This window comes from Zonotrichia albicollis, chromosome 19 (genome assembly GCF_047830755.1).
Source record: "Zonotrichia albicollis isolate bZonAlb1 chromosome 19, bZonAlb1.hap1, whole genome shotgun sequence".
Taxonomy (NCBI): Eukaryota; Metazoa; Chordata; class Aves; order Passeriformes; family Passerellidae; genus Zonotrichia; species Zonotrichia albicollis.
In genome coordinates this window covers 5407360-5425345 of record NC_133837.1, presented here as the reverse complement: position 1 = coordinate 5425345, position 17986 = coordinate 5407360, and the positions used below count along the sequence as shown (strand labels likewise).

At 41.3% G+C, this 17986-nt stretch overlaps 1 protein-coding gene across 10 annotated transcripts in view; it reads left to right on the top strand.

Annotated features, from left to right (window-relative positions):
• Positions 1-17986, top strand: part of TNRC6C (trinucleotide repeat containing adaptor 6C) — a 101884-nt gene that overhangs the window by 6813 nt on the left and 77085 nt on the right. For all 10 annotated transcript variants that reach the window (XM_074555050.1, XM_074555047.1, XM_074555043.1 and 7 more), the window contains exons 2-3: positions 13870-13969; positions 14515-14536. In XM_074555050.1, coding sequence (XP_074411151.1) covers positions 13907-13969; positions 14515-14536 — 85 coding nt within the window. In that variant the 5' untranslated portion in view covers positions 13870-13906. The remainder of the gene's footprint in view (positions 1-13869; positions 13970-14514; positions 14537-17986) is intronic.

Here is a 17986-nt window from a genome sequence, read left to right as displayed (position 1 = left end):
TGAAGTAAATGTTTATCTTGAATGTTTCAAAAATAAATTATAATGGGGAATGCAACATCTTCTGATAAGGAAGGAGGAGAGCCTAGTGGTAGCAAACTAAATGCTATTTAATGTTCTCTAGGATGATCATAATAAAATATGTCTGATCCAGGTGTGGAGCTAAATTTGATGTCTCACAGCAATAGAACTGCTGCTGTTGAGGAGCAGTCTCTGTATAAATAGCTCTGTTTCAGGTGAAAGATTTATTATCTAGGACTTCCTGGAGCTTGGTGAATTTGTAATTTTTACTATTTCCATTCTTCTAATCAATCTCATAGAATCAACTCCTTCACTTGAGAAAAGAATGGTCCAAATAGGTCTCATTACACCAATAGTGCATTAGAGATGTCAGTGTTTATACTCTGCCACCACATTTACATGTAATAATTGAATAAAGCAGTGGTTGGCTTAGTGGATGGATGTTTACGTAATGATTTGCCTAAAAAAGACCCTTAACTTTACTTTTTTTCCTGCATTTGTGAGAATGAAATGTACTTAACAGATCTCTGGGTGAAATACTGCAGTGATGACAAAACTCATTGCTTTTGAAGCCAACAACCCAGACTGATGTAATCTTTTTTATCTGGGTGATATTGCAGCACTGATAGTCCACCTGCCCTGAAATTGTGCTTCCATCCTGCCCCATCCCCAGTCCCTCAGTCAGCATCCAGACAAGCAAGAGCTGCTCTTTCTGGGATTCTGGCTGCATCTACTGATCAGATAACATACTTGGAGACATATTGGATATATTTCTGAGAATATTTGCTCCCCTGGGCATTTCATGCACTAAATGAAGGCATAAAATAGTTATTACCAAGATCATAATTGACCATAAATTGATTTCCAAAGTGGTATTTACTGCAACTAGTTTTCCTGTCCTGGAAGATCATTTATGGCTATTTCCTTTGCCCATCTCTCCCCCACCCTGCCTCTCCTCCCCCGTGGAGCTGCTATTCATTTGCTAAGTTGAAAAATGCATGATGGCCCATTCTGATGCTGGGGCCGATATTCTAATTCATGCTTTTAGTATGGAAAGTGAAGAGAGGAGCAGAGAAGTTTATTTCCATTAAGCACAAGTTTTAAGGATTACCCTTGGAGCACTGCAGAGCTAATCTTTTAAACTCTGGTAGGTCTGTGGAAGGAAAGGTGGTTGGATTATGCTGTTTCCTTAATTTTGGATGACAGGATAAATCTTGAACTGAATCCAGTTTCCAGCCTAAAGATAGGTACAGAGGAATTGTTTCTTATCTTACTCAAATTATGCTGCCATCTTAATTTTCAAAACAGTCTTGCAGCTGAAGATGCAGTGGAACAAAAACTTAAAACTTCAGAAAGTATTTTCTTTAAGTTAAATGACATGATTAGGGTGAACAGTGTGTTTGGATTTTTGCAGTGAAATACAAGGAGTGTATAAAGTGCACAGACCAAGTAGATTTTCTTCATTTGTGTTTAAACTTTCAGAAATTCGCAGTGCACAACTTTTAGTACAGTTTATTAGTCTATAGTGTGTTTTGTCTTCCTTGACTCGGATCAAATTTGGTGTTAACCTCCTGCCGAGAATTCCAGGACCCCTGACATTTTATTGTGACTCTTGATTAGCTCACCAGGGTTCCTGCTAAGAATTCTTCTTTCATTCATTTGATAAATTGAATTCCCTATTCACAGTGCCTTTAAATAGAATGGTATTTGGAAAACTTGAAGACAACAGCTTGAATGTTCAATGAGCTCACTCAGCAAATTTAAAAATGCAGCAGAAGGAAATTATGGGTTTGTGTATTCTGAAATGTTCTAAAAGAATAAACATCTTACAAAATCTTAGATCTCCATCCTCATATTTGCTTTAAGTGTATTTCCCATTTGGTTTCTAAGACGAGGAGTTTTTTTTGACATCTCTTTTCCCTTTTTCATCTCGTTTTGCCTCGTTGTGTCAGCAGCTGTGCATTTAGCTTGCCTTAGTTTACCTGTGCCTGTGGGAGCAGGTGTGGTGAGGTGACACAGCACAGAGGGACTTCAGCTTCCCAAGGTGGTGTGGGGAGAGAGCACCTCATCCTGCCCCCCTGGGCTCTGCAGCATGAGGAGCAGTGTCCTTGTTTTTCTTGGGATTGTAGATTTGGGGACATCCCTTCCCTGTGGGGCTGCTGTCCTGTGATTCCCCCCCCCAGATGTCTCTGGGGTGCAGCAGTGTCCTGCATCTCACCTGCACATCTCAGTGCTGTGGTAACAGAGGCTCACCCCCTCTCTTCCTAGAGATTGGCTTCTACAGCTTCTGCCACTCATCTAGGAAATGATTTTAATGTCACAGGACAGCCCAGGCTGGAGGGGACCTCAGGTCATCTCAGCTGGGCAGATGAGTGTTCAGCTCGGGTGACACGTGTGTGTCAGGTCCCTGCTGCTGTGCTGTTTTATTCCTGGCCGTGCCTGGTGCAGTGTCCCTGCCTGTGGCTGCAATGAGGGCAGTGTGTGTGCATTTTCCACTCAGCCTCAGGGGAGGTGTTGCTCACCTTCCTGGGCCTGTGTCATCGCACTGAGCCACTCATGAAGGTGGACACCCAATGGAGCTGTGGCTGCTGTAAGCTGGGGGTCTTTTGCTGAAGGTGTTAACACCGCCTTATTCCCAAAATAATCACAAGGGCAGCACCACAAACCCTGGCTTCAGGGTAAATTCTCTTTCCTTTTCTTTGATGCTGTGAGTTGTGTTGTCCACCCCACCTGTGTGAGAGCACCAACCTGGTCTTCAGCGCTGGCAATAAATAAGTTCACTGTGCTTTCACCTGCTGCTGACCAGGTGATTGGGCTCAGAAATAATTGAGCACTGGCACCTAACTGTGATGGAAGGGGGAAAGGAGGATTAGGTGGAAATCCTTAGAGGTTAAATGGTGCATCCTTGTAGTAACACAAACTTGATTTTCATTTTTTTGTCAATAGAGGAGCATGAAGGCTTAGCTTTGCTTGCTGGAGGGCTCTGAGGGTTCACTGCACAGTGCTCCCAGCTGTGGCCTGTCCCTCCTGACCCCGTTGTCCCTTCAGGATGACAGGTGACTGACTGGCTCCACCAGCCTCCCTCCCTGGGAGTGGCAAAACATCCTGTGGAGCTGCTGCTCCTGTTCCAATTTCCTGGCCTCCTACATTGCAGTCTCTCTGTGCAGCTGCCCAGGGAAGCAGAGCTCCTCTAAATTGTTCTTGGAGTTCAGCTGCATAGAGCCAGCTGCTTGTCTGTGGCTCCTGGGTCAGCTAAAGGGTGACACTTGGTCACTGAGGGGGACTGGCACGGGGCTCTCATCTTCTGAAGTATTTCCAGAAACCAAAATAGCCAGCAGTATCTGGAGAGACAAACATGCTGTGCTCTTGCTGAGCTGCTGGATTCCAAAGCTGTTTTCCTTTGTGCATTATGTCCCAGGAAGATTGGGGACGAGCTGTGGAGCAGATGCCAGATCAACTGCTGGTAACTATCATCAGGCCTGGGAGGGAATGGAGATCTGGTTATCTGCACCCTTCACTGTGTGGAGCTTAATTTTTCCATCACTCTGTTTGCTGGGGGAGGAGTCTTTCAGAGCAGGTTTCTTGCTGTTTGTAGCCTGCTTTCAGTGATGAATTTAAGGCAAGCTTTTTTTTTGGATGTGTAGGGCTTTTTTACTTTTGGTTCTTGCATAGCATGAGTGATGCCCATGGGCTGGGGTGTTGTCAGCAGATTGAGGGAGTAAATTCTGGTATGGTTCATGCCTGAAATACACAAATGGCTGAGGTTTGGTGTAGAACTGGGTGCTAGAACTGCCCATGGCCACATTTAGCTGTAACTCCTTGATCTGCCCCATGTTGGAGCTTGAATGTGTACTAATATCCCTGCACTGTGGAGAGCAGCACTCCCACAGGAGAGGGGATGGACCTGTGTGCTGGCATCCCTGTGGGATTATCTACATGAATCTCTTCATTTGGATTGCAACTTCATGATTGATCAGGTGATTGTCCCCACTTGCTGTGCTTTGATTGGTGTCATGTGTCTTGGAGTGCAGTTCTCAGATGCCTTTTAAATCAAATGTCACTGGGTGATGAGTTCCAAGGGTGCAGTTAATGCTCTCGTGCTGCATGGGAGCAGGCTGGAGCTGGCTCCACCTGGAACAGGGATGGTGTCAGTAGGAAATGCTCTGCAGTGTCACTTTTGCTCAGTAATGAAGGGTTAACAGCACCTGCAATATTCCTGGTTTTACTCCAATGCTCTCCTCAGCACCCATCCCTCTCAGCTAACACACCAGGAGAAACTGGAGTGTTTAACAAAACCAAAAGGAAGTCTTTAGATGAACAAAAAAACAACTCCAAACCCTGCAAACATTTACTGGAACTTGGCAGTGCTCAGATATGGGCTCTTCAAACTTCTGGTTTACCAGTCATAGTTCATCTGCATCTTTAGTTTATAAAACCTTTTCTTCTCTGGAATTTCCCTCCTCTTCCAGTCATTGGTAATAACCAGGAGAAGCTAAAACAAGGCCAGGCTGGTGTGCTTTTGAAAAATATCTTGAATTGAATGATAGTAACTCCCTGTTCTGCTTTATTTTTGTTCTAATCTAATCTGCTTGAGTGGTTATTTACCTTATGTGCACACAAAGGAGGGTCACAGTAAGTTAACACTGGCTGAGCTGGAAGCTTCCAGTGGGAGCCCAGGTCCTGCAGCACACACCAGCTGCAGTTCTCTTTTTCTCTTCTTGGGGTCCTGCCAGGATTTTATTGCTCTTCAACCAATATTCCAAAGTGACATCTTAGAAACACTGTGTGCATGGAACACAGAAACTCTTTCTGATCCTGGAATTTCTATTTTACACTTTGTAGGAGCAGGATTATTAATTTAATCTCTTGGACAACCTAAAATCTGCCTGTAGTTTCACCAATTTTAATTGAGTGTGTTGCTTTTCACACCGTGTTCTCAGCTAATGCTGTGATGTTCTGGGTTGGTTTTGAATGGCAGCTCCATTCTGCTCCTGCAGAGACTCCAGGCTGGGTGGAATTTCTGAGTGGATGCAGAAATCTGGCTGCTGCCCCTGTTCAGATCAATTTTCTGTTACACATTTCAAGATAAATTCATCAGAAACTGGAGGTATCAAAGTCGCAGCCCACATCTGTTAGCAATGGATGATATCTTGATGTTTCAGAGGAAGCAATCTCCTGTCAAGGCAAATAATCTATTAATGAGGGTTAATTGCAGGACAAGGACATAATTGGACAGTGAGAAACCCCAAAACATGGCATCAAGAAATCATAAATTGAGGTCAGACAAAAATTCTCATTGAACTTCACTTATGACTCCTCACAGGAACAAATTTTGAACCCAGACTTTCAAATTACAGGGTGTAATTTCAATCTGTGTGCTCACAACTGTGAATGTAACTCCTCCATAGATTTATCATGGAGGATTGTGCACAGGGTGTGACTGGGGGCTTTCCCCCCACTAATTCCCTGGAAAGGAGATTGTAGGATTTCACTTTGTACATGGGTAGAGGCCTCCAGTTCTCTGGCTAATTATTTTTGTGTTTAGGAGTTGGTGTGGCCTTATATCAATTTTGCTTCATAAAAAAGAAATAATCTCTTCTTTTTATGTTTTTCCTCTTCTCCGAATGTATATTCATAAAGGTTTGATATACATTTTAATGTTGGGAGTTTTTAAAATGCTTCAGTGTGGAGGATTTTTCTTTACCTAATCCAAATCTTCTTTGTTGCAATTTAAATTCAGTGCTACTTACCACAGCTAAAGGAGAAAGATTTTACTCCTTACTTCTCTACCTGTGTCTTGAGCACCTTTTTGAATAACAGGGTTGCCATCTCGTTAGATAAGTGAAGTTTTTTCCATTTGTGAAGTGCTTTTTTGATTTCTTTGGTGCTGTTTTCTGGGCTCTCTCCAGCTGACCTGTGTCTCTCTTGCTGTAAAAGTCCCAAACTGGACACAGCACCTCAGCTGAAGAAATTCTGACCATCTGTGATGTTGCTTTGCCTTTGGAGTGAAATCCACTGCAGCGCCTGCTTTTTTGTCTCCACAAAACTTGTGTTCTCCCACTTGTTCCCTATGCTGTATTTATATAGGATTTTTCCTGCCAAACATGGTACCCTGTGCTTTTTCTCACTGATTCTCTGCCTTTTTGAGTTCATCAGGGTGTTCTGAATATTGTCCCTCCTTAATTGTTTTCCAGCCCCATGACTTGATATATTCTAGAAACTAAGTGGACACATTTTCCCAGCAGCCAAGTGGTTCATTAAAATTTTACTGCTGGACATGTGGCACACTGCAACAGAAATTCATCAGGTCCCTGCCTTGGGGGAGGGGTTTTGTGGGTTTTTATTGGTTTTTTTTATTATTTTACATACCACTAATTTTGGTATGTACCTTAAATTACTAAATAATAGTTCTTAAAGTGATTAAATAATAAAGCAATCATATTCCTACTAAAAAAAATCTCCATGTGGATTGAAAAGTAGTTTGGTTGCTTCTCTTTCATCTTTTCCAAAAATACTAGGACTGTGCTGTAGGGAAAAAAAATTAGGCTTTTTTTTTTTTTCCCTCCACAAATCCTTGTTAGCTCTTGCTGATATTTTTCTCTCTTCCCTGTAAGTTTTGTGCAGTCTTTGCCCTCTGCTGCTTTTCCAGAGTGCCATCCATCCACCTGCTCATTCTTTAGGTACCCTGCAATGACTTAGACATGATAAAATGTCAGCAGGCCCAGCCAGGGGGGAACATCCCATTTCTCTCAGGAATTTTTAAGCTGTTCTTGCCTTTGCTGGCCTGATTTCCTCTTTGGAGTGGTAGCAAAATGTTTATCTCCATCTCATTTTCTTCCCTGCTATATCATATAAGTTTTTCTGAGAAGCCAAATCATCTCAAATTTTGGGAAAAGGGACTTTTAAACACATCTTGAGTGTTTTGCCTGTATGGTTGTTTGCTTCTCTTGATGGGGGAAACTTTTTTGTAACAGTTTTGTGTTAGGAAAGAGAGACCTATGGGACTTTTTTGGTCTTCAGTTTGTTGTTTATTGTTATCTCATTAAAAGTTTTGGCACATTGTCTGTACTAGATTTAGTGTACAGGAAAAGCACTGTAGGAAGACAAAGACAACATTAAAAATATTCCATCTTATTTATGTCTATACTAAAAATCCTAAAACTTCTCACCTGTGGTGGTGTTTACAGGGGTCTGAGGATGAGGGAAGAGATGAGGATCTGACTCCATGTTTCAGAAGGCTTGGTTTATTATTTTATGATATATATTATATTAAAACTATACTAAAAGAATAGAAGAAAGGATTTCATCAGAAGTCTAGCTAAGAATAGAAAAAAAATTAATAACAAAGACTTGTGAGTGACCGAGACAGTCCAATACAGCTGACTGTGATTGGCCATTAATTAGAAACAACAACATGGGCCAATCACAGATGCACCTGTTGCATTCCACAGCAGCAGATAACCATTGTTTACAGTTTGTTCCTGAGGCCTCTCAGCTTCTCAGGAGGAAAAATCCTAAGGAAAAGATTTTTCAGAAAATATCATGGCTACTCTCACCTAATAACAAGCTCCACTATTCTCTATTATCTGTTTTACACTCTAGTAAACTCTAGTCTATCTCAAGGTCTTAGTAGCCCTCTCTGTAAGCAAAAATTGAAAGCAGTACTTCAAAATATTCCCTGTACCCCAAGTTCCCACATCCTGGAGCTATATTGATCAACCCTTTGGTGGGAAGGAAGCCAGAATGGACCATTGCAGGGATGGAGGTGGAGTGTGGGAACCCAGAACATCCCTCTGGCTCTCCAGCATGGCCAAGACCCTGCCAGGGGGCTCAGAGACCCTGGCACAGAGCCCAAAAATGCCTGTGTGGGTTTGATTATGACCCATGGAGCAAATTACCAACCTTAAATGAAGATCTGCAAGCCATGACAAATTAAGTAGAATAATAGTGAAGTTATCACAAGGTGAAAAGTAGATTTTGGGTTTTTTTGGAATGGGGGTTCAGGGGGGCAAGATGGAGGGAACTGGGCATGTCCAGCCTTTCTCCTTCTTCTTCTTGGCCTCCATCTTCTGCTGTCATGTTGGCACTTTTGGATTGGTTTAGAGTAGAAGCTCACTGTCTAACATAGGTGATAGGTATTGGGAAGTAATTGCAAACATTGTGTATGTAGTTTTTAGTATGAAGACATAACACAGCCCTGAGGGCAGACAAAGTGCCTGGAACTGTCCTGCTGGATGGACCTCAGCAGGGCAGGAGAAAATTTTTTATAGATAAGAAACAATAAACAACCTTGAGACAGAGAAATGAAGAGCTCTGACTCCTTTCTCAAGCTCCAGGCTGGGAAAAGAGACTTTCTAACAAATCTCGGGGTCACTCTGAGCAGCAAAACATCGTGACAGTGGAGCAGGAGCAGCCTGGCTCCTGTGGGTGCTTTGCTGCCCCTGGCACCGGCTTGGCCAGAGCCCCGAGAAATCCCTGGGGGCAGAGAAATCGCTGGGAGCAGAGAAATCCCTGGGGGCAGAGAAATCGCTGGGAGCAGAGAAATCCCTGGGAGAGGAGAAATCCCTGGCAGAATTGGGTGTCGTCACCGCGGCAGCGCGGCCGTTGTTGGCCATCTGTTCCCCGCTGACCTCTTTAGGGAGGGCTGAACAGAGAGAAAAGTGCTGTCACTTCAGCCCTCCCAGGGTCATCTGTCACTGCTCCCCCTTCCCCAGCAAGAATCAAAACTAATATTTCCTCTTGCATGTTAATGAAGCACTTTAAGGTTGGTTTGTTGTTGCTTTTTGCTCATATTTTTCTGGTTTTTCTCAGTGTGTCCCTGTGTGTTTGCACTGGGGTTTTTTTTCATATTTCCTTCTTATTTATTTGACCTAATTTTGCATGCTGCTTTCTTTTTTGAGGTGATTGGAGAGCTTGTAATTAGGGACCAGCTTGACTCTTTTTGATTAATGACTGAGCCTGGATATCAAGGGAACAAAGCTGGCACTTTACCAGTCACACCAGCTCCTTCCCTTCACCCGTATTTACTCTGCAAAGGTCACAGAGCTGCACCGTGCAAAGATGAAGCAGGAAACAAAATTAGCAATAGGCAAATACAGATTTTTGGTTTATCTGTTCCAGCACTTGTGAAAACAAGGATTGTAGATGCTCTGGTGACCTCTTGCTTTGTGTAGGATTCCTGCTTTACGTGTGGGTATCTGCATTGTTGTTTAAATTCCTGGTGACTTCCAAGAAACAGCTCCTGCCTCTTCATATGGGAATATGGGACATATTTCAGGTGTCCTGAAGGAATCCAAGCCTGCCTTTCCAGAGTTTGATACTCTTATTTTGATGTTAATTTTTAATCCCATTTTATCACCACCCTTCATGCTCTTTTCTGCCCTAAAGATTTCAGCCACTTCTTTCTTACAATGGGATCTTGAAGAATTTCTTAGGTAGTCATTTTCTTCCTTTCTGTTTAAAACTGTGATACCAAATTTGGAGAATTCTTCTTTGAGAACTCATGTCTGTGCTGTCCAAACCCTCTGTTATCACCTGTAACAATACATGGATCTATGAATTCCTTCCATAAAACCTCCATACCCTGCATTTGGATGATTATTTGCCAGTTCCTTACAATTCCAGTTATAAGATTTTCTTTCCCATTTTTTCCCCTGCCATCATCATGGTTAGTAAAAATGCCTGTGCAGGAATGCACAATGACCTCTTGTATGGTGAGGAAAGTCAAAACCAGAGCAGTGCTTGAGCAGCTGTGTGCAAATTATGGATTTGTGTCAGTAAAAGCAACTTCCACCACTGTCAGGGGAGTTTGTTCCAGCATAAAGTAGGATTTAAGGTGCAAGATGTACCTTGGAATTAAAGTGTGGTGGCTAAACCAGACAAAGGCATCTGTAGGCAGGGATTAGGAATGCTGTGCTGAAAAGGCAGTTTTCCTATGTTATTAAATAAACCTTCAGCATCTTGCTTATACAACAAAATTAATGAGGTTGTTGAGGTTAGGAGCAGTGTGACATGGAATGAGAAGAGAGACAAGTCTGTGTTTAGCCCTCAATTACTGCAGGAACTTCTGAACTCTAAAACCCTGTGTGGGCAATAATACAAATAGACTCTACCTGAAGGGTGTTGAAGAACACTGTTCCTAAAAGGAATATTGCAGAATATGCAATATTCATCCAAAATGTCCCCTCAGTGCTGATCCACAATGCCAGCTGTGCCTTAAGCTGTGGAAGCAAGAAAACTCAAGTTCTTATTTAGCTAGATTTGTTAATTTTTTAAAGGGATTAATAAACCTTTCAGCAGCAGGCAGTGTGACAGAGCCACAGTGCTGGAGTTGTTGTGGCCATGACCTGAGCTCCTCTTGCTTTCCTGCTCTCAGGGAGCTCTCAAGCACATCCACTTTAAAGATAACCTTGGCTTAGGTTATTGGATTTCATAAGCAATTTGCAATCTGTGAAAACACCGCTTCATTCTGTAGTAAAACTCCTTGCTCATAAAAATCCCTCCCCATTCAGATCCATATGTAAGAACAAGGCAAACTCCTACAGGGATATTCTGAGGCACTCCTGCTTTAGAACATGAGCTTTGTATTCAGAAATGTTTTAGCCTGTTTCCTGCAATAAAGATTAAATTGTCGCTCAGGAAGCAAAGCTGCAACATGTGCCTTTGACAACGTAATCAAACTTTATATAGCCATGTTTTTATTGTTTTCCTTTTGTTTTGCTCTTAGATGACTAATTTCTGCCTAAAAGTGACAGCAAGAGTTGCCATCTGAGAGGCCGCTCGGAGCTTTATTTCTATTTTAAGCATATTTAAAGCACATGTATTCACAAGTGTCATTATGTAAATCAGGTTTGAAAATTGAGCTCCATTAAAAATTGCAGTATCATTTTCTGAGCTAATCCAAGGCTATTTTAATCTCACAAATGAAAAAATAACCCCACAACCAAACCTCAGGTTTTTGTGAGGAGCAGCAGTTCTACCTCTGATGTTGTAATTGCTGTGCTAATATTGTCATAAAATACATTGGATTCTTAGTGGAGCAAAATGTTTGCTCTTCTTGGATTTGGAAAATCCACTAGCCTGAAATTTGGAATGTTTGGAAATTCCACTACATTGCCTGGAAACAAAAATTGATAGTGGAGTCCAGTGTAAGGAATGATTTTGGCAATGGTGAAAGTGTCCAACCCTTTAAAGGCTTGGCTGGACCAGATAATCTTTAAGATCCCTTTCAACTTGGTATTTTAGGAAAAGGACTTGATATTAAAAAGGAGGCTTAAAAAGGAAGTTGGGTAATAGATAATTTATAGCTTAAAGAAAACTCTGCATGTTAGGCAGAGTGGTGATGGTGGTTTGTTTTTGTGTGTGGTTTTTTGTTTTTGTTTTTAAATACTGCCCTGAGTATTGAAGGGGATTTAAATGTAACTGTGGTGTTCTGGAATGGCTGTAATGGCATGAGGTTTCTTAAATACCAGCAAGAGAAAACCAAAAAGTTTCTCATTTTACATGGACTTGTTTCATTCACCTGCTTTCAAAAACCAGAAAAAGCTGAACTTCCTGTGGCAATAGTGTGAGAGCTTGGGGGAGTTCACTGGAACTGGGCCTTTGTGGAGTCTGCTGTGACTTGGGTAGGGAGCACTGCAAATGAAGGGAGTGGATGTTGTTTCTTTGTAGTTTCTGAGGTCCTGGGGACTTCAGTTCTCCACTGAGCTAAAAGGGATAAAGGCAAATCTGTTACAGTTCCAACTCAGTTTCTTTTGGCAACCAAAGTCATCACTTTTTGCAAAGTCCTACAAGAAGCCATTTAAAAGTGCAGTTTCATGCACCTTTGTCTTAAATGTGATGTAACAATTTTAGATCCCCACCTGCAGTTCCTGAGGGCAGATATTTCCCAAACCTCAGTTTATATTACAGATTTTAAAAGGTGGCCCCTTGAGACTGGCAGAAGCTGAGCAGTTGTGAATTTTTGGCCATGACAGAAAGTGAACCAGTGGTTAAAAACCAGATTCTTAATGCCACGTTCTCCACTGAGCTAACAGGGATAAAGGCAAATCTATTACAGTTCCAACTCAGTTTCTTTTGGCAACCAAAGTCATCACTTTTTGCAAAGTCCTACAAGAAGCCATTTAAAAGTAGTTTCATGCACCTTTGTCTTAAATGTGATTTAACAATTTTAGTGTAATGCACATCCCCACCTGCAATTCCTCAGGGCAGATGTTTCCCAAACCTCAGGGTTTAAAAGGTGACCCTGTGGGACTGGCAGAAGCTGAGCAGGTGGTGAATTTTTGGCCATGACAGAGGGTGAATCAGTATTTTAAAAGGAGATCATTAATGCCATTCCAGCTGCCTGGACCTCCAGTGGTGCACCAAGAGCTCCCAGATGTGCCCAACCTCTGGCTGCTGTTCCAGACCCCGGGTCTTGCCATAGCTCTCACTTCTGTAAATAGGCTGAGTGCTGTAAAGTGCCTTAAAAAGGCACCAACACCTAAGTTTAGAGCTGTGAATTGCGTTCTGTAGTGTTTATAGTTTGGGGTGACACAGGGAAAGGAAATTTGCTTTTAATTTAGTCTGGAGCTCCATACAGGATCTGTGTAAGCATTAAAGCATCTGCATGGCCAGGATCAGTATTTACAGGCAAGGGAAAAAGCCAAAATATCAGAAGTTACAATGTTCCCTTTTTTTATAACAAAGGGAAACTATGTAGGAAAATGCAAACTTGTTAAGAGGCAAAATGTTTCATGGGGAATGTTTGAAGACACAATGTGCAAAATCTGAAGAGTGGTTTGTTTTCTCCTTTAGGTAAAGAGCAGTCTGACAGATTGTGACCAAAAATAAAAAGTTTTATAATTAAAAAACTCTTTTTTTAAACAACAACAAAGATCCAAACAAAGAAAAGGGAGGGGGACTGCAGGCTTTGGCAAGTTAGATGTAAAGTGATAGTAAATTAGGCTAAATGTGATCTTGAGGAGTAATTGGAAGGCTTTGAATCTAATAATAGTGATGGTAATGGCTTCAACCCATCAGAAACAGCATTCTCAGAAGATCTGTGAGGCTGATAAATGATCAGGACCTGAAGAGCTGTCAAGGAAGATAAAGCAGTTAGAGAGAAGTAAATGAATTATTTGCACTGGTATTTATTGGGAAGGATGTTGGGAGGGTCATTGCTATAACCATTTATTTCAGTGATGGACATAGGAAGCAGAGAAAAGGTTTCAGGTGGGTTTTCTTCTTGATTTGGAAGGATTCAGGTTAATTTTTAATCAAGATGATACTGGAACAGTCTTGTTTTGCATTAATGCAAATTCTTCAGCAAGAATTTATAGGATGAGCACAAAATATGATTATTGGAATTCATCTGGGCCTTAGTTTACAACTCTTGAGAACAAAATTGATGCGTGTGGAAAATTAATACAGCATGTGTTTGATCAAAAAGAGAAAAATAGTTGCAAAGTAATGAAAATAATGTAGTTGCTCATGATCTTCAAGGTGTATTGTGAATCACAGCTGCTGAAAGCCAGCAGAACTTGCATTCATTACTTGGGTTTGTTCCTTTTTTTTTTCCAGTTTCAAACTTTCTTTCCCCAGGATATGCTAATATTAAACAGTGCTTATGAGTGATTGTGGAAAGAGGTTCCAAATAAAATCTGTCCTTTCTGAATTCTCACTGCCTGCTATTTTATTTGTTGTGAGTTTCAGTTTTGGAACAGCTCTTTTTTAGAGCTTTTATTGCAGCATTAGAAGCAGCCTTTTTTAGACATGAGATGTAGAAAGTTAGCAATGCAAATATGGATTATTCACCTTCCTAGAGAAACTTCATCTTACTGAAAAACTCTTCCTAACCTTTGTTCTTATCAGGGAGAAAGAACAAGAAACACAAGAAGAGGAACATTTGATGGAAGAAAAGAAAAAGAAAAAGCAGGAAGAAAAGAAAAAGAAGGAAGGTGCTCAGAAAAAGGTTTGTTCATGTTCCTGTTGTAATTGATGCCTTCACTTTTAAATGTGGTTGTGGTTACTGATGCTGCAGCTCCACTTGTGGGAGTTTTAATTTGAAATAAGACTTGATTGCTGTCTTTTCTTGTATAAAAATCAGGCATCATAAAAAGTTCCAGATAGATTATAAAATAAACAGGTCCTCTGTGCAAGGTGTGGGTGTGGGTGGATCCAAAGGGATGCTGGATAAAGTCACAGAAGTTCATTGTGCTGGGTGCTCCAGGGTCCAGAAGGGCTCTGCCCCCCAGGAGAGGGAAGGCTGGCTGGGTGGAAGGAGCTGCTGCCCTCTCTTGTCGTTCTTTACACTTCTCTTTGGCATCTGCTTCTGGCTTCAGGCAGACATTTCTATCACATGGAGTTAAACTGGAATTCTCTAGTCCTTAAATGAAACAAATGCCAGATTTATGTAAGCAGTTTCTGCAAAAAGTTAAGCCTGCAGCCCTATAATTGGTAGGTATCATTTGCAGTATTGACAAGTGGTTGATTTGTTTTGTTCTTCTCTTCTTTCAGGCTGCTGAACAAAAAACCAAAGGTAAATTCATGTTTATTCTCTGTGAAATGTTTGATATTTTGATAAGCTTGTTTAAAAAATGTGCTTGTACTTTTTATTCATTGTGTCTGTTTAATGAGGGGAGTATATCTTACTAGGATTGTTATATTCCCAAAGTTTTGTTGGGATTCTCAGCATAAGCTGTGGCTTATCTTGCTGGGTGTATTCTATGGCAGCCTTTTGACAAGAATATATGGATTAATTTTCTGTGAACCATAACACAGCATGTGTCATCTCTTTTGTCAAGACAGATGCAGTTTTCCATTTAGTTGTTAGTAGTTATTTATCTGTTTCAAAGACAAGTAATTGCCCCTTTCCCCTTGCACAATTCAACTCAATTTAATGTGTAAACTCAATTCATGGAGCTTAGAAGAAACTATTTCCCCTGCTGCCACCATTGCCTGTTTTTCTTTCTGTGTGGCTTTTCTGCCTGGGAAGTGAGTGGAGCTGCTTTGCAGCAGGGTCAGGAAGCAGCAGAGGTAAGAAATGCCTTTCCCTTTGGGGGCACTGGGCTGCCAGCTTCCCTGGGAGAAAAGTTAATGAAGCTGTGCCTTTCAGAAAGGTGAGGAAGAGAGGCAAGGTAATGTCTTTCTTCTGCATCTGATGGCTTACAGAGCTTTTTGTGTCTCAGTTCTGAGGCAGCTCAAATGCATTGTCATTTCTTGGTGGGTAATTAGGTGACAGCCAGGCAAGTGGAGCTTCCCAGAGTCCCAAAGAATGAGAATTAGGGAAGAGCCAAGCCTGACGTAAGGGCTGGACTAAACAACTTATGTTTCTAACACTTATGATTTATTTATGTTTCAAACACTTATGATTTATACAGCAGAAATGAAATATTACTTTGATGAGATGAATTCAGAAAAATAAAGTAATAACGGCATGATGAAGATACTGTAACAGTAATTTATCAAAACCTTGTCCTTTTCTTTCTGAGTTTTTCTTATGTAGAAAGGGAGAGGTCAGAAAGTTTTAGTTTATATTCTGTAGCATCTGCACTGTGAGATTTCATGTCATTTTTAACACTGGATTTTACTTTCAGGAGAAGGGAGCAGAGGTATGTGGGTCCCACCAAAACTTAGGTACATGAAAAACCTTGGAATTTAGATACATAGGAGCAATTTCTATCTAAATGGAATATTTCTATTTTCACAGCATTGCTTGTTTTGTTCTCTGTATCAGCTCATTTCTGTGTGAAAAGGTTTCACTGTTCTATAATGGATTATAATGACTTTTTAATATCACAATTCAGCTGCAGATGTTTTTGCTGTCAGGGTAACTAAATTCATTTTCACGTGGTAATGCAGTGGCTCTTCATTTCTGTTACGAGTGAGACACAGAGCCTTCTGCTTTCCCTCTGTGGGATGTTACTATTTCTGTCTGTGTTGTGACAGCTTTGCTTTTAATTGCTTGAAACTGCCACATTTAAGTTTCTAGTTAATAACCTCAGTTTTTCAGGTATGCTTGTGAGTTTGTTTCTTTCAAATTTAGGGACTGCATTTCTCCATCTGTTAGATTTTTTTGTTCATTATCCATGTATTTTAGCATCTTCTATTGCCATAAAATATGGATCAGGGAGAAGACAGCAGTGCATCAGGGTAGTTATGTTAGAGATTAAGCAGCTTTGGCATTTATTGTTTACTCTGTGAGAGCAGTGATGCAGCTTTTTGTGGTTCAGCATCACTGGAAGGGGAGACCTGTCCTACAGAGAGCCCAAACCTCCTGTTCATGCTCAGGGCAAGGGCCAGGGGTTATTTACAGTCCTGTGAGTGACCCTTCTTTGAATTTCCTTTGTCTGGCAAATACTCCTTGCTTTTCAGGTTGCTCTGTGGAAATGTTTTATTTCCTCTTTATAGTGCAGTTCCTTGCATTTATCTTTAGGAGAGATGTGCATGAGCTTATAAAAGGTAGCAGGAATTTCTTAAAATAGATTAAATATTAATACAAAAGTAATGAGAAGAAAAATCTGACCGAACATTTTTCCTACAATATTCAGAGTTGACTGTAAACTTTATTGCATTGCTGCACCAAGTGCTTTATTCAGATACATTTTTGAGGATAAGTGACACATGCTACTAGAACTAAAAGGCAGCACAGGGATTATCATTGAATTTAGTTAATTTATTTCCTATCTGTGGCAGAGCAATTAAATTAGTTGTGATGACAGCATGGCACAGCAAAACTGAGTGAGTGGACTGCAGCAAGTAATGCATGCCAGTGAGCAGGATGTATTAAATCAGAGATTAAAGCTGGACATTTTGCAAAATGTAAATTTTGGTAGGTGAGATCTTTATAAATATTATTTAATGGAGCTCTTTGTGGTAACTTAAAAAAAATTTGCTTAATTTTCTGTGTGTGTCACTGAGTTCTGCCAGTGGGTTGCCATGGCAGTGAGAGGTGCTTGCACTAGTTGGGTCCTAGTGGAGAAAAAGAACTCACACAAGTGCAGGTGGGATCTGGCAGGGTTTTTCAGTTTGTTTTTCAGCTGGCTGGGGCAGGGTGTTTGTGCAGCCCCTGTGTGCTCTCAGCAGTGTTTGTGAGGAGAAGGCACTTGGCTGAAGTGGGTAGAAAGGGCCAGGTGGTGAGGCTTGAGAGGGAGGGAGGAGTTGGCTTCTTCTGTGCTAGAAACCTGTGACCAAGGTCTAATTGTTTTTAATTAATAGTTTTTCATGGATTTGTCTGTCTCAGAGGTGTGGAGTTGCTGTGCTGGCCAGTAATGGACTCGTGTGGTTTGTTCATGTAGCTCGGAGCTGGCCTGGGCTGCTGCAGGTTCAGTCTCTGGTGAGGCCTCAGGAAAGAGAAGGGAAGAAGGAGGAAGGAGGTTTCCTGTGGGGGTGTGTTTGTGGTGTGTTGTCAGTTCAGCCTTGCTCTGAGGCCTCAGCCCCAGCTGAATGTTTCCATTTGTGATGTGGAGCACAAACCCTTCCAAAATAAACACACATTTCCACCCTTAGGGGAAAGGTATGTGCTGCTGCTGGAGCCCAGGCTAGCAGTGCTCCCTCACACAGCTCTTGCATCCACTGAAACAAATTCTTTTCTCTTTTTTAACAATGATCCAACCCTTTAAATCTTCTCTACAGCTCCTTCAGTTTCTATTTTTTTCCCTGCAGCGTTGTTTGCCTGAGTATTTTTGTGAGGCTGGATCTTTTATAAATACCCCGTTGGCAACAATTCTAGGGAATGTGAAAAGAAGAGAGATTGGAGAGCTGATAAAGACCTGAAATGTTTCTCAATTACTTGAAAACAAATGAAAGTAGTCTTCCTGTTCAGCTGGAGAGAAGCATTGCAGAATTAGATGAGGTGGGAAATGAGCAGGTTTTTATTGCAAATTCAAGTTGTTGTTCTTTTATGGTAATTTTTTTTCAGAACAGGACTATTGAGCACAGGCTATTAGTGTTTATTTTACATGTATAAACTCTTGCCAGTTTATGTGCA